Here is a 24361-nt window from a genome sequence, read left to right as displayed (position 1 = left end):
CATTTAGACCGGTGATTGGATGACGTCACGCCAGCGCAGCATCCCAGCATCACCGTTAGCCTATCAGCGAGCACCACTTTGATGCAGTGGGGACGGGGGTGAGGATGCGGCATCGCCCGTCCTGACGGTGCAGCTGTGGTGCAAGTGTCCAACTGCTGATTCGCCAGGAATGAAATCATGTTTGGGTTCAGAGGTAGCGTTGCAATTCCAGGGACATCGCCTGAAAGTATGTCTGTATAACATGTCTGGTCTTTTGTCACTTTTTTGGATTTCCTGGATCTGCATAATTTTGATGGGCTCCCCTACAGAGGTCGCCATAGCACATGTCGTGTCATTCAGGGCATGTGTCCTAAAATGAGACACTACCTCAAACCTTGTCTGGAGAAATGCATTGTTCGACACTGCTGAGGCCCGCAGTGTTGTGGCAACATTTACTTCACAAAGGCTAGCCTACTGTAATTCATTTACTACACAAAGGCTAGCCTACTGTAATTCAATGTAATGAAGTAGGCCTAAATTATTTTGGTCGTGAGATCCTTTGAAATAAAAACGTTGAGCAAAGCTCACTTAATTCATTAGGCCTATACAAACACAAATTCTTGCATCTGTGTGTTTTTTTTTAGAAAGTGTCCTATACATTAAAATTCTGAGAGCAACGCTGTACATTTTGTGACTTATTTGTGCCATAGCATATGGTAAAGTCTTTCACCATTGGAGAAAGACAAGTAATTTCCTCAAGAAGACTAAAATTTTCACATATTAACACAAACATACAGTATATAATTAAACAAAGTCTTCATATCTTCATTTAGGTCAGAGATTAAATAATGAAAATATAGTCACAAAACTTTTAGACATTTACTTTGAGCAATTTACTCCCCTTAATGTAGGTTAGCCTTAAGTAAGGTAATGGTAACCTAGCGTACCACAGTTATGAATTAACCCATGGACACTACATAGCCTATGATAGCATATGAAAATCCAGTTCTGCAGAGATCCAATACAAGGATACAAGGAAGTTTATTGTCACATGCATATAGTTACTGGATGTAAGAAATGCAGTGAAATTATGTCTGGTGTGTGGGGGGGTAAAAAGTGCAGTAGAAGAGGGGTTTAGTAGATTAAGTGGCAAGGGCTACATAAGAAAGGTGGGGGAGGATTGGGATTGGGGGGGGCACCAACAAGGAGCACCCAAGAGCAACAGGGGCAAGGAAAAACTCCCTTACCAAGGAAGAAACCTTGGGCAGATCCATGGCTCAAGGGGCTAACCCAACTGCCAGGGGTCTTAGTGTGTGTGTTGGGGGGATGATAAGGGAGATGGGATATTGTGCTGTGTATGTGAGTGCTGAGGAGTGAATGAGTGCAAAGTCAGTATAGTGTGAGTTCAGAGTTGGGAAATGTTTGAGAGTGCTGAGGAGTGAATGTGTGCAAAGTCAGTATAGTGTGAGTTCAGAGTTCGGATGGCCTGGGGATAAATAAAACTTCTCCTGAGTTTCTCAGTTCTGGCTTTGTGACTACATAGGCGTCTTCTTGATTTCAGCGGTAGGAATAATCCACAATACTGGAAAAAGTAACAGGGGTCAGTAATGGGCATCTATTTTAGGTGTTATCAGCTTGGAAAATTTTGATTGTGACAGTGGTGTGACGAGTTGAACAGAGGCCGGGATGGGTAGTATTTACATGTAAAATAGTATTTTGTATTTTATTTGGTTGAAGAAAATGGTTTCGAATTTTATATCAAAGTACTGTATAGGTGTGTTTTTTTGTAGTTTAAAAATACAGGCAAATATTTTTGGTAAAACCAATACTTTTGGTGATGTGATCATAAAAGTGCAAAACAATGAATGTAACCTCTGACTGGTGCTGTAACCCAAATGTGTTGTGATCATATTGAGATTCAAGAAGATGATCCATTGCAAGATGAGTGCAAGTTTCTTGAGAACTTTATCATGAGTTTCTTGAGAACTTAATCATCCAATCGGAACACGTTGTGGTTGCCCTGCAATATTGCTCAAAAAGTTGCCCCATGTATCATCTAAAGCAATACGATGAGAAATTCATATTTAACCCCCTTGGTGTTAGCGCTTACAAGTAATAAGTAAAAAAAATCAGCAAAGAGTGTCATCATCCTTCCTGATCAACAGCGTTACACAGTGCTATATCAAGCAATCTGGGCATGCATTGACAATGTCAGGGACTTGTCTCCACTTTGTACCACTTGATAAGTTCAGTACTTTTTGAGTGTATTTCTGATACAGTATTGAGGGCTTTGAGATGTAACAGGCAGGTCAGCATAGTTGGTCTGTTGACTGTTTAGCTGATTGTTCTCAAACACTGTTCACTTAATCAACAGAGTCAGTGTACTGATGAAGGACTGATGAATAAACAGATATGGAGAGGTTGCAAAGTGATTTCATGCTCTCTTTAAATAGTATTTTTAGTATATTGAAAATACAAAAATACAGTATTTATTTTGAAACATGGCGTGGCTACTGTAGTTTACTTTGTAATTTATTTTAATGCACTTAAAATTAGGGTATTTCATGTTTATTTTAAATTACATTTAAATGTATTTTTGCCCATCCCTGAACAGAGGTATAGGCCTAAAGTTAACCTGGAGGGTGACAAAAACCTTTTTTTCAATGGACAATGTGAACACTGAGCCACAGGCACAATGGTGTTTTAAGCCCCCAATGTCATCTTCCAGGCAGCGCTGGATGGAAGGCACCAGGGTTAGGGTTAGGTGCCTTGAAGTCGATGGTGGGGGCTTCAAACACCATCGAGCAAAACGCAGTGTCTACCAGAGTGAGGGACAGGGGCACAAGAGGTGCTCATTGGGTCAGTTGTGATAGATTGTGATTGGATGGCTAAACTCAATGAGTATGATAGATAGATAGATAGATAGATAGATAGATAGATAGATACATTATTGATCCCCAAGGGGAAATGTGTGTGTATGAGTAGAGAGACATGTCTTGACAGATAGAGACAGGAGATGGTGAGGTGAAAGCTAATTTAATAACAAGGCAAAATCCATCCCCTAATTTAATTCCATGAGCAAGATCATAAGCACAAACATTGCTCAGTGCTCCCGCACATGACAGCTTTGGTTCATGCAAAAGACACCTGACTTTACAGTTTGCCCGTCATTTAAAGTAGGGTCCATGGTGTCATCAGATGGTTGACTATAGTTACAGTTACACATCGAGACAAGGGCTATTTGCTAGCCTTTGGGTTCACATTAATCTCTTTCAACTTTGTGAAATACATCATTAACTATTGAAGAGTTCTGTAATTAAAGCATTTTAGTGGAAAGTCCCAACTGACGTGAAAAAATTACACCAGCCATTCACAACAGCCACATTTGTAGGTAATCAATAAATAGTGAAGTTTATTACAACAGCATGTATGGCTTATGTACAAGTGCATTATCTGTGTTAAAAAACAAAAAAAAAAAACATACAAGGGCATTGAAACATGAGCCATCAGTGGTTTACATTCACTTCACTCACACTCTGTGCTCTCATTCCCTCGCGGGGTCAGGGTGTACCTGGAGTGGTCATTCTGTGGAGCTCCTCAGCTTGAGGTACATTCTTGGAGTGTGTTCTTTTGTATGGGCCGTCCAACTCATTTGTACAACAGGTACGATGGTTGCACCTACTGTATGGGGCACTAAGCAAATAACCCTCTGTTTTAAAGGTGTGATCATAAGGTGTGTATGAGCCTTGGTTAGTTTGGTTACATTTTGGTTATTATGAGCATGTCATGCCATATTGCACTGGCAATGAGTGACAACTATGCCATAGGCTTGAAGGAAGCTCATCCACATCTCCAACACATTCATCTGATCATTCGCGGCTCTACTACCTCTCTCCTGGATGAACAGGTTCAAGTGGTTTTGCTGATATGGCTGGTAACCTTGCGGCAGTCTCCAATGGCGATTATTTAAGTAGCCCAGGGACTGCGTACTAGCACCTTTTCACTATGTAGTGCTGTCTAGGATACAGAGATAGTACAGGACTTTCAGGCCTGGTCTGGGACTGGCACTATTCCCCCCTAGTAATAAGAAATGATGTGCTTCGTAAGCTTTACATAATTTTGTCATGATAAAAAAAACATGTATTGCTGCAGTGAGAGGGCACATTCTAGACAGATGGTTCTGCTACACGGAGGGGAATATTTACAAAAAAAAACAACACCACCACCACCCATCCAATGAAGAGAGTGCTTGGTAATCAAAGGGCACTTTTTTCATCACAGGCTGCTATGCAACCTGAGTCAATAGCCAGCTCTTCCAGGTATCTACTATAAGTCCACAGCCACTAGACTGATGGTGGGCCAGGCGATGGCTCAAACTGCCTGATGCTAAAGCTAGAGACGTCTGGACTATCTCCTCAGGGCTCTCGCTGTTTGTCTTGAAATCATGGCTTCTTCAATGTGATGCTCGTCATTTTATTATTGTATAGTTCTCACAATAAGGTAAATGCACTGCACTCCACTTGAGAAGTGTACTGGTAATAGTTGACCAACTGGTGTGGCTTTGGCCCTTGTCGGCAAGTTTGTCAGTTGCATAAAAAATAACCATTCTGTCTTTTAACAATACATCTATTCTAACTCAGAGTTGTCATTGGCTTGTGCCAAAACTAGCTGACATTGCTCACTGAATAACACAAACTGAAGTGATAAAACACCAAGCTACATCGGTCACTGCAATACCTAACTGTTAGCATTACATGATTACACAGTTACCACATACTGAATCTCTCAGTATTACAAAATATGTAGTCATTTCCCCGTGGCTATTCCATGGCGATCACTAAATGGTCAGAGAGTGGACTAAGCACTGAAATGATTATGACAACACTGAGTTCGGTCACATTGCGTTTCAATGAAACATCTCTTCTGCTCACATGAACGGACTACTGTAAACTGTGACTATGGCACAATGCTCTGCAATCTGCCCTCTGGCAAAGCAGATCAGCCAACAAATCACAGATTTTGGTACATGGCCACCAGAATTTGATTTTCAAAAATAAGCACATTCATAATTGTTTTTTTTCTCTAACGTATCAAAATCAGGAAATCACAAGTACACCAGCCCTCTTTTCAGTTTTCAGTACTTTATATTAATAGATATTAATATATTAAAACAGAGGTTGGATTGTACTTAAATATATGTCAGTATGTATGTCACATTTTGTAAACACACCAATTATTGCTGCTTCAAGTACATCTTTATGTACATATATTATGGCATATATGAGACATACTTACATATGTGGTTTATATATGCTATAGTATATAAACAGAAATCAATATCTGGCAATCATATTTTCAAAATGTGACACATATACTGACAGATGCTAAATACAAACTTCTTTGAGTCTTTGAAAATAATGTTCACTTCTGTCACGTCTTTGCTGTGAGGGAAAATTTCACATTTTCTTTTCACGGTTACATGCTGTGTTGCAAATTTTTGTGAAAGATAAAGTGCCACTTACATTCACACAGATATGGTAACAGTCCCTTGGTGTAATGCACTAGGGGCAGGCCATTTAAAAGATAAAGTTGCAAAATACATTTTTGTTTCTTTTTTTTGTACTCAAGCTCAACATTGGTAGCACAACAGCATACAGTACACAGGTTCTTATACCAAGGTTACCACATTCACAAGAATTCAATTGCATACACTGGCCCAACAAACTGTAAGAAAGTTCCAGTGTAAAAATACGAACATGTATGAAACAGTCCTTCATGAGGAATCCACAGCTATCCTTCACCTAAACCCATCATTTCAGCTCCTTCAGAGGGAGTAAACAGTGTTAGGAAGGTGTTCTGTTTGTTTAGGTTTGCATGGGCATGGCAGACTATTCATTCTTGGGTGTGGCTCTAGTGAAGCTTTGGAACACACACACGGCAGCACACGCAGTTGAAACTTGAGGTCTACAAATATGTTAGATCAATGCTACCTCCAAACATCATAAGAGTTGATTTTGTTTTCTTCACCATTTCATGTCATATGACATGACAGTGAACCCCCTAACCCTTTCCCTTTAAAAAGTAGTATCCTTTTTTTGGGCTGCTGCATATCACCTTGGTTTTCTTGTTTGGTTTTACTCATGTACTTTTTTGAAAGCTGCTATCTTTTTTTTTTTTTTTTTGCTCACCAAATTACAAAAAAAATATTTTTCACATAATATTGTACACTTCACTACCGGTACCTTTTTTCTGCATTTTAGTTTGTTCCAATTAAATCCACTACGGTGTGTTAAGTTCTCTTGGCACTATTCAAATGGTGACCACAAATGGCTGCTATACAGCTTTCCATAGCTTAGGACTTAGGACTTCCTTCATTTTCAACAAGCAGGTCTTTGATGTGCCAATAATAACCTGGATTTAACTGACTGACACCAGTGCAGCCCAATCACAGTAACCAGAGTGTCAGTCACTCCATTTTGGAGGAGGGAAGGAGATGCTCCAACTGTGGATGATTCCCAACTTCCTTCCTCACGTTTTCCTGTCCCTTTCCGGGTGAACCTCCGTCAGGAGAGCAGCTCATTGGTTGCACACTGGAAGCTCAGAACTGGCTATTTTGATGACCCTTCCCCCCACCCCCCTGGTCCCGTGACGACATCTCAGTCCCCTCCTGTGTCAAGACCACTTGGGTTGGGGGGGAGGGAGAGAGAAGGCTAGTCTCCTGTGTAGAGAGGGCAACTGGCTATCATGAGGACGCCACTCCGTTGGTAGTGGCGGCATCAGCAGCTGTAAGGCCAGAGTCTATGGGCGAAGAGACGGTGCAGTCCATGCTGAAGGATGGGGGCATCCCTGGAGGAGAGGCCGCAGCTGAGTCCACTGTGAGGTCTTGGACAGTGTCTGTTAACAGAGGAGTGGTTGAGTCCACGTTGGGAAGGGGAGGAGAGGGGGTAGCAGCACCTACGTGACAGGGAGTGGTAGTGACCGGCGCGATGGTAGAGTCCATCAGTTTAGGAGGTATGATGGATGGAGAGATAGAGTCTCTAGACAAGGGAGGAGAGGAGGATGGGACAGGTGGAATGGTGGCGGGCAAACTGTCTATCAAAGAGGGGATGGGGGAGTCCACTAGAGTTAGAGGCGTGGAGTCCAACAAAGGAGAGGTGCTACAGTCTGAAACGGGAGAGGGAGGGGGGGCAAGGTCGTCATTAACGACGGGGGACGAGGTGGGATCGATTAAATCATGGGATGTGGTGTCCACCACGGAGGGCGCTGTGGTGTCGTTCACGAAGGAAACATCGGTGTCCATGTCAGGGAGAAGGACGTCATCACTGGCCACAGGAGCAGGAGAACTCTCGCTGGCCGTGGAGGAAGCTTCGACGAGAGGGGCACTGGCCATTGGCTGGGGTGAGGAAGAATCAATTAGATCTGGACAGGGGGGAACCGTTTTGGCCACGGGCACAGCATCCGCTAAGGGGACAGCAGGGGGAGGTTCGATTTTTGCGGGGGACACAGGGGCATCTGTGTCGGGAGGGGCAGTCGAGAGGTCAGGAATAAGGTTGGGGGCTGCGGGGTGTCTGGGAGAGCTGGCTCTGGGGGCTCTGGTGGAGCTTGTGAGGAGGGGAGTGCTGCTGTCCTGAGGGAACTCCGGCTCAACGGACGCGAGCTGGACCGGCTCCGAGGCGTCCTCAGCTGGACGGTCCTCAGTGGGGTGGTCAGTGGTGAGGCCGGCCTCGGCAGGCCTCGTGGTTGGCGCTGTGGCGCACGGTTCAACCTCCTCTACAGCCACGGGCTTCGCCGTTAAGTTAAGCGCAGTGTCCTCGGCTGCCTGGACGGCCACGTCCTCCTCGATGTGGAGGGAGGGCAGGGTGATGTCGACGGCCGACGACGCTGTGGAGTCCATGGTGGACACGAGGGTGGCGGCGGCCTCGTGCAGTGGCGTGTCGGCGACACGGGCGTACTCCCGACTCTCCGACTTGGTCAGCGGGATGTGCTGCTCGCCGGGCTTGCGCGGGGGCAGCAGTGGCTGGCGCGTGTAGCTCTCGCCGTCAGCCAGCGTCTCGGGCAGCGGCTGGTAGCGCGTCTCGGGCAGCAGCAGGATGCAGATGATGCAGATGAGCGTGCAGCAGGCAAAGATGACGTGGTGCAGGAAGTAGCCCTTCTGGTCGTGCAGCTCCATGATGGGGGCGGTCAGCATGCCAAACCCTGCGCTGGCCAGGACCAGACCAAGGCCTCCACCCCTGAGCACAAGCACAGTCAGGCAGGTCTTTACTACCAGCTCAATTATGAATATAACAAGCTAACACATACACTTGAAAAACTAGCAAACATGCAGTCATGACACGACAACCTGTACAAAGGCACTGCACTGACATATTAACAATATACTTTTACGTATGCCCACAAACGCCAATCTCACTCCCAATCTCTCACTCATATCTTCTCATTCTTCACTGTTTTCTCTACATAAGGCCAAAAAGCTCCACATTAAACTATACACTGGATATAGCTGCAAGATGTTTGCAGATTGAGTCAGCAATGCAAATATTTATTCTTAGATTTTCATATGACCACCAGGGGGAGCTCTAGACCATATCTTCATTTCCTGCACAATGTGAAATGCAAATTCAGTTTGAGTCTGCCATGCTGAGAGAATGCAAATAAACAGGGTGTATACAGTGGTTCCCTCTATAGACTGTAGCCTCTTCAAATAATCTAAGTTTCCCTTTTTGAGTGTGGAGTGTATTTTAAGAACCTTGATGGCAATTACAAGCTCATCCACTTTGTCTCTCAACAGCAACAACACTAACACTAACCTTCATCATAATCACCATAATATTGATTTTTTTGCTGTTATGCACATTTACTTCTGAGGCACATCGAATACCTTTGTCCAAGGACATCATTTGCTCTACCCTACACATTCCCACTTGGTGCATCCCATTCCCATTTTGGAATGGTGTTGCAGGCTGTCTCACCTGATAACTGTGGGGGTGATCTCTGCACAGAAAAAGATACTCAGATTGCTGACTGCGTGGGAGGAAAACATGCCAATGATGGAGAATGCCACCGAGAAGTTGGTTTTCAGCGTGTCCGACCGCTCTGAAAGCAGAGAGAGAGAGAGAGGCAGATGAGTCATTCAGTTGTCTAAAATAAAACCCTGCACTCTGTTCAGGGCACTTTAAGCAAAGGAAATACCATACCTTGAATAATGAATGATATCACATAATGATTAAGTGAGTGAAACAGTACTAGTTTGACAAGAGTGCACATCAGATATGTTGCGTATCAGGGTCTTAATACTGCAGGGCAGTCTCTGATCATTGATCATGCCACTCTGATAAAGTATAGGCTGCGTTTATTGAAATGCATCTCATAAAATTGAAATTTTCCCTCATCAAACTATCAAAAAGTAAAGATTAGGAGGTTGTGTGAAGATAAATGAAAGCCAAGTTCGGTCCAGTTCTAAAGCAAACGTGTCAGCTGGGCAAGCTAGGCCTACATAAACCACATTAATTTAGAGACTGAATTCATTTCGGTACCCAGACAAGCAGAGGTCGTAACTCACAGAGCAGCACACTGACACTGAGCAACGGTCTACAATAAAGGATGGAACATTCCTCTGCTATCTCCGTTTTAATTTCGCAAAGCAAGTGAGAGCCTTCTCAACAGGGGCGGTTATGAGCTGTGGAGCCTTCCTCTACCCCTGCAACGCGGCCGGGGAGCTCACGGCAAGGATTAGGGCCAGGGAAAAGGCCAGCGAGATCCGAACGCAGAGGAGAGCTGATCGCTCTGGCCCCGGACATCTTGCCGGCCGATGGGAGGTGGGGGTTGTGATGGTGGTGTTGGAGGGGGGGGCAACCCTATCCTCTCGTTCTAATTAGGCCTTGAAGTCAGACTCATTAAAAAGAGCGGATGTCTCCATGGGCTCTTTAATCCTTTCAAAATGAAACCGCAATAAGAATGGGTTTACAGTCGCAGGAATAACATGCCTCAGCGCAACGCTTGTGTGGATGATTTTGGAGGCAAAGAGCGTGAGTCACTGGGTGTGTGTGTGTGTGTGTGTGTGTGTGTGTGTGTGTGTGTGTGTGTGTGTGTGTGTGTGTGTGTGTGTGGTTGTTGTTGTTGGGGGGGTTGGGGAAGCCGGAGAATATCCTAATTCCACAACAACAATGTAGATTGAATCAGTGGTCTGACAGAACGAGCGAACAATTTGGGTACAAAACGTTTTGCTGCTGGAGGGCGCGCGTTTGAAAAGTGTTTATTAGATGGTCAGCTCGTCACCACAATGGAATGGCAAGAAAACACAAGGCCCTGAGCTTTTCAAAACAGAGCTGCAGCACGCGTGCACCAGTCGAGTGACAACTCCTCCAATTTTGCCTTTCATTTGTCGCAGCTTGTAAAGAACGCAAGAGAATACCCTTCTCAGGGGCAACACGGTCACCTCCCTTATGGCCCTAGATTACATTAAAATGTTCCCAAACAATCTAAAAACCTGTTTAACACACTGCCTCTTCAAGCACAACGAATAGCGAGAGACTGAGCAGACCAGAGGCATTAACTGGGTGTTTACTCATCATTACACAGATATTTCAAATGAAAAAGCAATTATTGGCATTGCCTGTGCAAACACAATGCAGCACAGCAGAGGGTAAAATGCCTATAATCATTTCAGGAGAAGGAACAAGTGACCTAGAGAAATGTAAGGATGACCTAGCCTGCTTGGCTAAAGCTGATTCAGAGATCCGTCATCAATTGGTAAATGTGTTTCTGGATTGTTCTCATCACACTCTCATGTGTGATACACACACACACACACGTATCCCTGTATAATTTACACTATTGTTATACAATATAGTTGTTATCAATACAAAAAACATATATAACCCATTGAATAAACTGTCAGCTAACATCACAAGACAAAGCCAGGATAATATAACACCTTTCTGAGACAACAGCCAAGGACGGCCTTTTAAAAGGTATAACCTAAACATGTCAACACCTATTAATCCATGCTAAAAAAGGCTATGCTAAATGTGAAGAGTGCCATGGTAAGAGGTACAAGACAACGCTAGCGTGCAGTACACTCGAGTCATCTGTGTGAACCAGTAGTCTTACTTACCTATGTTCAGTTGGACGCTGTACTTTCCCAGTACTGGATTCAGCATAGAAAGATGGGGGAAAGGAGAAAGAGTGGTTAGAAACACTCTGTCAGCATAGCATAGCCTATGCTTTGGCCTCAGTCACTATAATCATGTTAAATGTTAGCCATGAGCCCTAATCATTACACAGAAACACATGGACATCAGAAAGGAAGGCCCCCATAACCACATGGGCTCTGTGTAATTGAGAAACACAGCCCATAACCAGACCATTTAGGTGCCTGAGTCTGGGTAATTCTCAAGCAAAGCATCTGACATGGCTACTGCAGCAACTTCTGTAGTCAGAGTGCAGGAATAGGCAGGAAACTACTGTGACTCACAAGTAACTCAGCCAAGCTGTGAATCTAGCCAGATGGCTATACATGTCTATCAACTTATATTCATCCACACCCACACAAGCAAGCAACAAAAGACTGTTAGAAATATTATGTAAGCATAAATCACAGGGTAGCTTCTCTGCATGTGTGGATTTTTCCAGGACACCATGTCTGTGAGAAACAAGAGTTTCTCAGCACACCCTTAATTAACATCCCCACCGCCTTTGGCTGAACAAGTCTGATATCGAAATGGGTGTTCACTTTTCAGTTCAATTCAATTCAACAATGACGCACTGCATATACTCTGACACTATGCCAAATGTTCCAATATTGTACATTCCATTGTATATTCCAAATTATGCACACCTCTTCATCACTTACGTAAGACAGCAATGCTGTTTTACATTACTGTGAGTAGATGATATGATGTAGTTCTAAGAATATCTTCCCTGATCTCTTTCAATTAACTCTACAACAGCATGTCATAACTATCCAATACAAGTTAAGGGTGTGAATGTATGGGTGTGTGAGACAATGTGTCTAGCAAGGATACTGAGTGTGCGAGTGCTGAGTGTGGGTCTATGGATGTATGGATGTGTGCATGTGTGTGTAAAGTATCTGTGCACATGTATACTGCATGTGTGTGTGTGTGTGTGTGTTGCGTGCTGAACTCACAGTTGAGCAGGCCCAGCTGCAGCAGTGAGGCGAGGGCCGTGATGATCATGAACATGAGCAGTCCGCCGCGCCGGCCCATCAGCCCCACGGCTGGACACAGCGCGATGCAGGATGCCACGGCGATGCCCGCCATCACGTAGTAGTCGGCGTAGAAGTTGTGGAACATGGTGGTCTCCTGGGCCTCCTGGTACATCATGCTGCGCGCAAAGCAGTGGTGGATGCCATAGCCAGTCAACCTGAGGAAGAGGATGAGGAAGAGGAAGATGATGAGTAGGATGAGGAGGAGTAGGAAGAGGAGGAAGGGGATGAGGAGGAGTAGGGCAGAGACAGGGCCAGGGAGAGGAGCAGCGATGGAGAGGGAAAAGGAGGCACGGATTTCATTAAGATAACAAGTTACTGTGGCAATACAAAGAAAAACCATCCACAGAAATTCAGTTCAGCAAATGATGGGCTGTAGTGGTGGTGGAGGTTGATAGAAGGTGAGGGGTATATGTGTGTGTGTGTGTGTGTGTGTGTGTGGGGGTATGAGGGGAGGAGGGAAACTGGTGAGCAAACGGCAGAGTGGGAGGTAAAGAGTGATGGGGAAATTGGAAAAGTAATTAGCTGAGAAATAATTGGACCACGGCCCATTCAATGCTTAATTTCAGCCAAACACACACACACAGACAACCACAAGCTCAGGCCACTGTGGACACTTTGCAATAGTGTGTGTGTGTGTGTGTGTGTCACATTCCATAGGGAAATGGAGGGAATGGTGCACAGACAGCACTGAAAGCAATGGATCAATGCTATTCTAAGATGGCATGTCAATACTAATGCCTCACTGCACAGCAATGTGTGGTGTGAACACACACACACAGACACACACACAGACACACACACACATGCACAACTTACAAAATAAGCACAAGGGACAACCACAAAGTGCATCCTGAGCAAGAGGATGTGATGCAAGACAAATTGTGAATTACTTGCACACAAACTCACACACCATAAACATGGAGACCGGAAAAAACTTACGAGTTCACACAGAGCACCACGATGTTCTTCCACAGGTTGCGGGTTCCCACCATTTTAACAATGCAGGTCTTCTTGGGCTTCTTCTGCAAGGCCTGGTGCAACTCTGGAATCACATCCGGGACAAGAAACGACCTGTTTATCTGACTATACACATCACCTGAGCATACAGTACAGGTTGAGAGCCCATCTATAGCATCTGATGTAGCACAACACGAAGAAGCAGGAACAAACACACACTGAGAAGACTGAAGGCAACAATCTTTTCACCCGTGAATGGACATACCAAAGGGAAAAACTGGGATCATTGGAAGTGGGTTGGTTAGGTACACCAGTTAGCATATAGCTCCCTTTAACCTAGACTAGCAAAAGGCTAACTAGTGTAACCCACTTCCAGTGAACTATGCTAAGCTAGGTTAACAGTGTCAGACTGGGTTAGGCTACTGCATGCACATAGAAGAGAAGGTCATATGTCCTCTTTCCTAACTCTGGGGTAGATGGCAATTGAGCTAATTTCCCAAAAAAGTTATTTTATACATTTATAGATACCAGTGATTCTTGAGAAAAAACTGAGAAAAAAAATATTTTTATTATTTTCAAAATCTATGAATGCATCTGTGTTAAATGAGGTTTTGGCTATCTACACAACATGTATGCCATCATGAAAAATCGGCATATTGCATTATATTCAGTCACTAGTCACTACAGAAATAATGCATTGACGCAACTGAAATATGACTGTGTTTCTAACATCGTCAAATAGAGTGACCATGGTCAGCTCGTGTCAGCTCGTGTGACTTCACAGAACAAGTTTCACGTTGCGGTCATGTGAAACAGGATGTGTATTTACTCAGTCAACAGTAGTCATGTCTGCTGCTGAAATGGTTACCATGGGGTTGTGGGCAGATCAGACGCCCGGAGTGGGGGCAAAGTGATCGCGCTTTACCCATCTGCCCAGTTGCTTCCTGCCCCTAAGAGCCATAATGAAGTTAAGGCGGAGGGCTACATGATGTGTACAGGTCCAGAGGGACCACCTCCATCTCAGAAGGCTTCTCTCCTTCTGTCTCCTACACATTTACTGCAGACTATCATGTCAGATGCATTCTGCCCATCTACTGCTTTGCTTGATAATGTAATATCAGATGGACATCAGAGACCATTGCATAGTCTCTCTGATCGGCATGTTTTGTCTCTGAAAGAAAATATGAAGGTGTTCAAACCGTACCTCAAACCTAACTTGTGCTACAACTGTAGCAGTAATAACTAAATTTACAGGGAAGCATGTCCCCCATGATGATTGTGGGTTGAATTCTCTGTAGAAGACAGCTGAGATTTCATAGCAATGTGTGCAATTAGTATCCACTTTTACCAAGGAATCATTATAATAACAAAAAGACAGAAAAGACCATTTCTCATCCAATTTATACTCCGCAGTAACTGTTATTTTTCAACCTATAATTATCTATGATGATATGATCATATAATGATATCATGCGTATACATTACTAACAGCATCTCTATGTCTCTAGTCTCAGCATAATGCATAATGCACAACCAATGGTCAGATGTCCAGCCTGCCCAGCCATACCTGTCAGGAGCTCGTCTGCGTCCCTCTCCAGATTGGCTTTGTTCTTTTTGGCGATGCGAGCCATGAGCCATTTGAGCCATTTGCTGGAGTGGCCAGACAGAACTGCCTGAGTGGGCCAGCAGAGAGAGAGAGAGAGAGAGAGGGAGAGAGAGAGGAAAAAGAGAGAGAGAGAGAGAGAGAGAGAGAGAGAGAGAGAAAGAAACAGAAAGAGAGAGAGAGAGAGAGAGAGAGAGAGAGAGAGAGAGAGAGAGAGAGAGAGAGAAAGAGAGTGCAGTGAGGAAAGACAGGCAGAGAAACAGATAGCAGTGAGGAGGTGCAAGACCACGCCACATACATTTCATCAAAAGCAGCAGTGGACACAAAAATGTAAGCTAAAAACCCCCGCTGTAGATGAACTAGATGACATGAGTGGGGGTGGTAATGTGGGACAGATGTGGCATGTGGGGGGGTTAATCAGGCCCAGTTGCTCTGTCTGAGAGCCTTTCAACTCCCCCCCCCCCACCCACCCACATCCAGCTGCTGACTCGACTGAGAAACGATTTCAACACAGCCTGACCTTCCTACATACCCTCAACTGACCAAAATAAGCAGGAAAAAAACGAGAATATCACTTGGATCAGCTCTGCACATGTGGAACAGTATTTATCTTTGCCTACACACTACAGAGCAGGTTAATCAGTTAGCGTTTATGGCTTTGCGTATAGCAATCAAGATTTGAAAGCTGAAACCAAAGGACGGGAATGAGTGTGTTTTTTTAGTGAACACTTTGCTATTCTTATATTCATGTTCTATTTAATAAACGGTCTATTACCAGTGTTATGTTTGCATTGCCAGTCAAGCCTGTCAAAACAGTCTAGTCATATATTGTTTCAGCTGCATCTATTGTTTTAGCTGTGATGAAATGGCCCACCTGAACAGATATAAAGATTATGGACCCAAACACATAATATCCGCCATTTAACACTTCAAATTCAAATGAAGATGAACATGTCAATAAGTAGCATAAATAAACAAATAGAAGATGTGCTGTATTGCCCAAGTGTGTGTGTCCAATGGCAGAGGTGTAGTGTGCTCTGCAGGGGTTTCCTCACCAGATGTAGGAGAGCATCAGGAACAGGGGGCAGATGATGACAGCCTGGAGGACCTGCCAATCACGGCACAGTGCTGCCAAGCCTGGCATCAGGAGCTGGCCTCCCAGCACCACAAAGTTTGCCACCATCGTCATGGAGAAACGCCAGCCCGGTAGGCAAAGCTCGATCCCTGAAAGAGAGATAATAGAGATTCTTAGTGTCAGCAGGAGAACAAATAACAACGTAAAAAATTCACTCCGATTCACACCATTTAGCCAGCCGAACCTGGCACAGGAAACTGACCTGAGAGCAGTGGTGGACACATTACCATCTAAAATGGACACAAGTGAGGACGTGGAGTCCCACCAACCCACCCCATGCAGCCGTCCATTAGGGCTATCTGCTGATGAAGCCCGACATTGTGCCTCTCCCCTTGGAGAGTAAGCCTACGTTCACTGACTAATAAACTGCCCAACACTCTCTTTCTTGTCATCCTCACTAGCCCACAGTGCCACAGATTCATTCATGTCAGCATTAGTATTCTGCGCACAGCTTAGCACGGTGCAGCAGCGGCGAGTTTCGAGGACAGCCGCTCGGGGCTGGGGTCACAGCTTGCAACACAGCACAGCACAAGACGACGTGCATGCATTCACACGTACAGGCTTGCCTCTGCTCAGAATGAGCCACGTAGTGACACTTTACGGGATTACAAATTCAAATGTGTTGTTGTTGTTGTTGTTGTCGTTGTCTTTGTTCTATGTTTTGTCGGAAAGGCGACATGTGACTTTTCAAGGTGATTGGGGCACAGGATGACACAGAGGCTGGCAAAGCTCGTCGTGGCGATCCGTTGGTAAAGCCCGGAATTTCAATTAGGAGTGGTTCCCCTGGGTAAATGAATAATGCTCTCTGTTCACAGACAAACATGGGAGCCGGAGTAACAAAAGGCTGACAGAGAGGGGACTGAGTGGGAACGCTGTGCTTTGGAAAACTGCTCTCCTCTTGTGTGGAGGAAGGGAAAAAGAAATGCTTCAGTGGACCAAAGGCTGGACATAGTGTGTACAACATGTCCCCGAGCCAAACACTTTCTAGGTTTAAGATGATCATTTTAAAGTTAAGAAAGTTAACAGCTATACTGTATGCACCCCCCCACCCACACACAACACACACACACACACACACACATATATAAAGAGAGAGAGAGAGAGAGAGAGAGAGAGAGAGAGAGAGAGAGAGAGAGAGAGAGAGAGAGAGAAAATGTAGAAAAGAAGTTTGAGAAGGGCCCCCTTCACTGCAGATCCTAAACCCTGCTGACCCTAATCTGCCAGGTCCCTTCAGCTCAGCAGCCCTCACAAATCCCAGACGCTCAGCTGACATCACACACACACACACACACACACACACACAGAGCCCAGGTCATTCCCAGCGAGCCCTGAAGGACAAGACTTCTGTAGAATGTTCACTTTCCTGAGCTGTGCTGAAGACAAAATGGCCTAGAGTCAGGCCCTGACAAGCGTGCGCTAATAAGCATCCCACCGTGACTAGAACTACTATACAGGTCTATGGTCAGGTCTGCTAACCCAACTCCTGCACAACATGTGATGACTAACTAAGTTAGATTAAGGCATTAGCATCTGAACCTGCTGGGCTATTTGTTCCCATAAATATTTGATTGCTCATATGGAATTTTCAACCATCTGGTTTGTCTCTGATGATTGCAGCAATGTGAGGGGAAGTGCAAACCAACGTTTTCTATGGTGTTCTTTGGTTGAGCTGCATTAGAAATGGTGTTTCCTCAGTCACAGAATAAACACTGAGTCGAAGGTGGCACAGTGAATGAATACGTCTTCACAGACTTTCTCTAGTAAGGCAAAGTACATCCATTTTAATTAATGCTTGTTATATGTGCTAGCGTGGCAAAATACAACACGTATTCACTAAGCCTCACTAACCCAAACGCTAACAGCCAACTGTGTGGTGTGTAGCTGTGCATAGATGATGGTGTATGGCAGGACCATGTGACTGCACTGAACTCTGATGGTATGCAGACACACTTTGAAACACTGATCACAGGCAAAACTTTGAAGCCTCCGTATCTCTTAGACACCAATCCAACTCGACCAAATTACAAACATTCAACGGCACTCCTGTTGAATGCTTGTTCTCTCTCTCTCTCTCTCTGTGAATATTTAAATCGAAGTCTGATCTTCGTGACAGGATGTCCCTGTAGAGGAAATGCAATCAAAGTAGCTAAAGCACTTTGATGCTTCTTTGAGACTGCACAGTGATTTAGACAGGCAATGGTCATCATCACCCAGTGGTAAAAGTGTTGATGTGATTTACTATGCCAACTGAGGGGGCAGCTGAGGCGTTAAGCCAACACACACACACAAACACACAAACACACACACACCCCTGCGGTGGCCCATGTGTGACACGCTGACCTTTCCTCGGCACATGATTCGCTAATGGCACTCTGCCACAGACTCCAGCCACTGGTTTAGTATATCACCAATATAACCTACTACACAGGCTGAGAAAGGCATGAAAATACACAGCAACAGACACGCTTACACACACATACACACACACACTCTCTCTTTATCTCTCTCACACACACACACAACAAAAATACATATGTACACCTAAAAAGCCTTGTGTATGCTAATCACATGACAGCACAGAATGTATGTATGTGTGTGTGTGTGTGTGTGTGTGTGTGTGTGTGTGTGTGTGTGTGTGCGTGCATATACTGCATGGTGTCCAATATATTTCTCTCTACATCTCCTTTGGGATCTGTTCTATGTGGTCACTTTTGCTTGAGTTGCTTCATGCCTGTCCTTCACCTGCCTATCAATACCAAAGTTCAAAGGTTATATGGGGGCTTTGAAGATACTGGACTCCAACAAACAAACACACCCACACGCAAAACACTCACAGAAACACCAGCACTTACAACACATAACACATATCTACCTCAGGACGTCGTCAACAAGGACAAAGGGATCAGAGCATTCACCCAGATAAAGACTTCCGACTACTCTACATGTTGCAGTCTGGAGCAGGAAATGTGTCTTTTTATCAAAGGTAAAAAGTATCTCATCATCAAATGTGGCATTTTCAATCTCGGTGTGGTGATGGGTGGAGGTCAAAACCGTTAACTGATTTCATGACTCAAGGCTCTGGTATGTTGTGCTTACTGTGACATACACAATCATGATAATTGTTTATTGGGTCTCTGTGTTTGTGTTTGTGGTTGTGTGTGTGTGTGTGTGTGTGTGTGTGTGTGTGACTGAGAGGTCATTGCTCTAAACACAGGAGCGCCTGCCGCTCAGTCCATGCTGGCTCTGCGGATCAGACACCCACACACTCAGCACAAACACGAACTTTAGTCCAGCCACAGGGAACACTGACACAGCACCTTGTCTCATTTATCAGGAGAGGGGGGAGGAAAGACAAGACGTGTGAGTGAGAGAGAGAGGGGGGAGAAACAGGGGGACAGAGTGATGTGTGGAAAGAATAAAGAGGGAAGAAAAAAAATGTAGATGGCAAAACAGAGGAGCAGATGGACAGAAAGGTCCAGGGGAGGTGGCACAGGCTTCAGATGGACAGAAAGGTCCAGGGGAGGTGGCACAGGCTTCAGATGGACAGAAAGGTCCAGGGGAGGTGGCACAGGCTTCTTACACAACATCTTTTTTAAAGCAACAATGGCACAACGTTCATCTGCTCATGTGCCAAAACACATCCGACTCAAACACCACACTATACCATAGCAGGCAGCCATAAAAAGAGCAGTGCAGTAACAACCCCCCACCCCCCTCCCCCCTGTAGAAGTGAGCAGGGCAGGCAGGCAGGCTGGGCAGGCAGGCAGGTGGGGTGGCGTGGGGTGGGGTGTGGTGGGGTGGGGAGGTGGGGGTGGGTGGTGGCACAGGCTGCTTATGGCCATTAAACACACTCGGTTCCCTTGGCTCCCTGAACAGCTGCTCCCACTGAGAACAAAGCCTGCAGCGTTTACATGGGACACACTGTGTGTGCGCATCACTGTAGCATTGCGCTCACATGCATCATCACACACTCACAGAGGGCTCTGCATGGACATATGACGGATGTGACTGATTTTCATACATACAAACACACACATACAAGACACACTTTTGTTCACAGACAGACGGGTACAGGCACACAGGTAGACACACACACACACACACACACACACACACACACACACGATGCCCCCCCCAGTCCCGTTCTCCAGTTCAGCAGGAGGAGATGAATGGGTGTGCGGAAAAAGCAGCAGAAAACAGGGACACCCACCGCAGAGCAGTTCATCAGGCCCACAAATCTGTCACAACAATGGAGTAACCCACGGCAGGCGCGCCAGGGAGCACAGGATCCGCCCCAAATCCCCTCTGAATGGACGGCCATGTGGGGGTCAGACAGACGGCGGACGCGTGGGTCTGCTGCCACCTGGGTGCCCCCCACTGGAGTCAGCCGCATGGGGCAGATGGGGAGGGGGGCAGGGGAAGGGATGGGGGGAGAGGGAGGGCTGGTCAGTCAGAATATTCCACAGAGGGTTATGGTCAACGCCACCCGGACACTGACCAGGCACACCGCACCAGGCATCAGCTATGTGAGGTCAGGCCCTAGGCCCAGATCAGACTCAGGAGGTGGTCACCTCTTAAACATTCCATTCTGTTTGCTAAAAGAGTGTCTTGGAGCCTGATGAAAATGTATTAACTGCTGATGGGAGGGTCACTGTGTCATCTCTACATCTGGTTGTCATCATCCGTAGTGTGTGTGTGTGTGTGTGTGTGTGTGTGTGTGTGTGTGTGTGTGTGTGTGTGTGTGTGTGTGTGTTTCTGCTGAGCATATGTGCATGAGCAAGTGTCTGCACACATAAGCAGCCGCAGGTTCAGGTTACCCCTTAGCCCTGTGGCATGTGTGTAATGAGGAGGGTTGGGGGTGTGACGGGTCGGGATCCAAACACACCTGTCAGTGCCACTCCGCCCACACCACTGGACGTGACATCATCAGCTCCACTCCCAGGAGCATGCTGGGACTGGACTGGGCATACCAGCAGGACTGTATCTATGGAGCACTGGCTCTAAGCCTATTATGCATTTCTATGTGTCTGATTACCCAAGATGTATGCAGTTCTGTTGATGAACATGCGAGATGAGAGGTACCATAGTTGTATAGCATGTACTAAGAAGCCAGAGTGAAGCTGTGCTTAAAGGTTGTATCAGCGATTTCAGGCACAAAAAAGGCCCAAACATAAATGATCACATTCGTCTAATTTTTCCTAACGATCCGCTAACTGTAAAAAAAACGCGCCTCTGTAGGCAGCCTAGACTCCGAGATCTGTTCACAAAACAATTGCTACCAACAAGGGTTGGCAACCCACTCAAAGGCAAAATAAAGTGTTTCAACCAATAACCGACAACATGCGCGTTTAGGAGAGTTTTAATTGCACGGGGGGAGGGAGTACCGATCTAGCTCTCTGTTTTGCTTGAACATCAACAGAAGTGACGTATCCCCGCTATCGCTGATACAACCTTTAAAGGGAAACTTGGCAGGATTTCCCCCTCTGCTGGAGAAATTGTGCATTATGCTATTTCAAACTGTGGAAAAGGGTAACGATAAAGCACATAGATTTGTTTACAAGCTAGCAAAACGGTTAGCATAAGTTCGGCAGACAATGTGGATGTTACAAGGTAAGAAACACGATTTAAAACGAAGTTTCTTGTTTCTCACTTCTCTTTCCGGGACGGTAGTCTCAATGTTGCAAGGTTGGTTTTCCGCCTGGGGACGCTAGGCAGCGGGAAAAGTCACCATTTTCACCGGAACAGGTCATTTAACCATCCAAATGATTTCTAAACGGGTTTATTATGTCGGTACAAGCCTGTTAGTACATTAATAATGTTACTGTTAATACGAAAATATGCATGATATGATTATATGATATTGATGTGATGATATGATATGATGCTATATGATCTATGCTGTTCTATGATCTAAGTATAGTATAAGTATAGTATATATATTCTTTTGATTCCGTGAGGTAAATTTGGTCTCTGCATTTATCCCAATCCGTGAATTAGTGAAACACACACAGCACACAGTGTACACACAGTGAGGTGAAGCACACACTAATCCCGGCGCAGTGAGCTGCCTGCATCAACAGTGGCGTTTGGGGAGCAGTGAGGGGTTAGGTGCCTTGCTCAAGGGCACTTCAGCCGTGCCTACTGGTCGGGGTTCGAACCGGCAACCCTTACAGGTCCGAAGTGCTAACCAGTAGACCACGGCTGCCCTAGTCTAGTCCTCTCTTCACAGGTACCGTCAAAAAAGTATGGCTGTGTGTGATAGAAAGTGAGTATACAGTGGGTAAACAGTGGGTAAACAGTGTTGGAGTAGATTACCTCCAGTTTTTCAGGATCAGTGTGATCTTCAAAACACACAGAGGAGCATGAGTCAGGGCTAGAGGCCCAGCTTGCGAAACATGACTTGAACATCCGCCATGGAAAACAGCCTGCTGTTTGCTTAACTAAAACTTACTGTCCCATGCTCACCAGTCAGGTGATGCCCATAGAAGACATTGGCCTACAGGAATGGGATTACTAATCGGCCCTCTCCGATACACTTCAGTGGCATGTCTACAGACACACACACACACACATATGCACGCATGCGTACATGTACACTTCAACACAACACGGACACGGACACGTACACACACACAGGCCCACCTATAGAAGATTAACATACCAGACTAGCAAAAAGGGGCGATTTAACAGAAACAGACTTTCTGCATGTTTATTTTCTACTTTTCAGCCCCCCCTCTCTCTCTTTGTGCATCATCTCAGCTGTTTTTTCTGAGGTGTTTTTTTTTCTGTTTGCCTCTGCCCTGCTCTCTTTTTAAGAGCTTCCTAGAGAGAGGCCGCGTAGGGTGTCACTGGGCCTGTTCTATCCTGCAGCACAGGGCCTAATCTCAGAGCACAGACCAGAGTGGAACACGGAGTGTAGAGGAAAAACAACTGTGTAAAAGAAAAACATTTCAATCCTCGAGGGCACTTTACACTCCTCGGCCCACATCAGGAACCCAATCAGCCAGTCAGCCAACATGGAGAGGGTGAGGAGAAAGAAAAAGACAGAACATGTCTCCCTCTAGTCCACTAGCCAGTGTTCCTCAAGGACTAAGGAGGCTCATGTGTAGATTATTCCGCTGAACTCTTCTCGGCATTCCTGCTGGCAGCGCTAGCTGAAGGAATGCCATTCACTCCTTCGGTAAAATCTGGAGCTAGGATCTGACGTCACTGCCCGGGGCAACCGGTGCATGCTCACGCTTGTCACACAGCTAATCGTAATCTCAAATACCAAAAAGCCCTCAACAAGAGCTTTCTCAACCCCATTCCAGCTCCTGCACTTCTGCACTGCACTTCCTCATTGGACAGGGCAAGGCAGGGCAGAACCACAGTGGCCACAGAGGGACAAAAAGCACCAGCACAGCAGAGTGTGACCTCACAACTCATCATGATATGTTCCGCGATGAACAAATAAAGTAGTGGAGAGCAGAAATTGCTGAGGGGGATAAAGAGCAGCGTCTTCACATACAGTGACAATACAATTACTGAAGAGAGTTACGGACCACCATTAACCTTTCCTTCCACGGCATTCATCAACAAACTTCATAAAAGTTGAGCTCCACTGAACTTGAACTCAAGATCCCAAATGAGGTGGCATATGACCACCCACATGCAGTGACGTTGTGGCAACAGAGAACCATCATGGGGCAATAATCAGACAGGTCATGTCAACAAGACAAAAGGCTGACAAGTAAGGATTTGTTATGTAATTGTTATGAGCTGAGAACTCACAAAAGTAAAGGCAAGGCCTAAGACAGACAAATGCACAGCTCATTTGCAGACAACAACTTGGAAATACGAATCAAAGTGCATAATCTTTGTTATAATCATTGCACACAAAAGTGACATCAGCCTACTACTCTTCAAACCATGTTTGGTGTGAATTGTTCAGGTTTTTATCCAGCTGGTGGAAAAACACTGGCTGTGAACTGAAGTGTGTGTGACTAAATTAGCAGTACACAGCGGCGTATATAAATAAACAAATCTATAGCTCAAATGTGAGCTTTCCAAGTGAGATCGATACAGCGTGCCACAGAAAGCCCCTCTGGCTTCCAGCTCCCAACTTAGCACAACGCCATCAACACAACGCTATCAAACCAGCCCTTGCTCCACCCCAACACACACACACACACGCACACACTCTAAAGCCATCCCAGAGATGAGCAGGCGTAGGTGTGACTTGAGGCATGGCTTTCCAACCAGTTTTGCTGAAAAAAGATTGGGGTTTCGTGAAAGTGGTTGGAAATGTGGAACAGTTACAGCAGGGTTATGAAACTCACAGAGCACATGACTCCTGGTGATGTAGGTCAATAAATCTGGTCCAGGGTGTCAAAGCTTCATGCGGTGCATTTCGTGGTGCTTGTGTAAGGCAAACACACACACACACACACACGTCAGACATACAAATCAGCTTTTTCAGGCA

At 45.5% G+C, this 24361-nt stretch overlaps 1 protein-coding gene across 1 annotated transcript in view; it reads right to left on the bottom strand.

Annotated features, from left to right (window-relative positions):
- Nucleotides 1-3359: 3359 nt before the first annotated feature.
- slc22a23 (solute carrier family 22 member 23) overlaps nt 3360-24361 on the bottom strand; it is a 38774-nt gene continuing 17772 nt past the window's right edge. Inside the window, exons 4-10 of the mRNA XM_048245497.1 lie at nt 15820-15989; nt 14730-14868; nt 13145-13247; nt 12125-12360; nt 11093-11125; nt 8949-9072; nt 3360-8210 (exon numbers count right to left, since the gene is read on the bottom strand). Of these exons, the coding sequence (XP_048101454.1) occupies nt 6722-8210; nt 8949-9072; nt 11093-11125; nt 12125-12360; nt 13145-13247; nt 14730-14868; nt 15820-15989 (2294 nt within the window). The 3' untranslated portion in view covers nt 3360-6721. The remainder of the gene's footprint in view (nt 8211-8948; nt 9073-11092; nt 11126-12124; nt 12361-13144; nt 13248-14729; nt 14869-15819; nt 15990-24361) is intronic.

Source organism: Alosa alosa, chromosome 1 (genome assembly GCF_017589495.1).
Source record: "Alosa alosa isolate M-15738 ecotype Scorff River chromosome 1, AALO_Geno_1.1, whole genome shotgun sequence".
Taxonomy (NCBI): domain Eukaryota; kingdom Metazoa; phylum Chordata; class Actinopteri; order Clupeiformes; family Clupeidae; genus Alosa; species Alosa alosa.
Note: the sequence above shows the minus strand (reverse complement) of the source record. Positions and strands in the feature narration are given on the sequence as shown.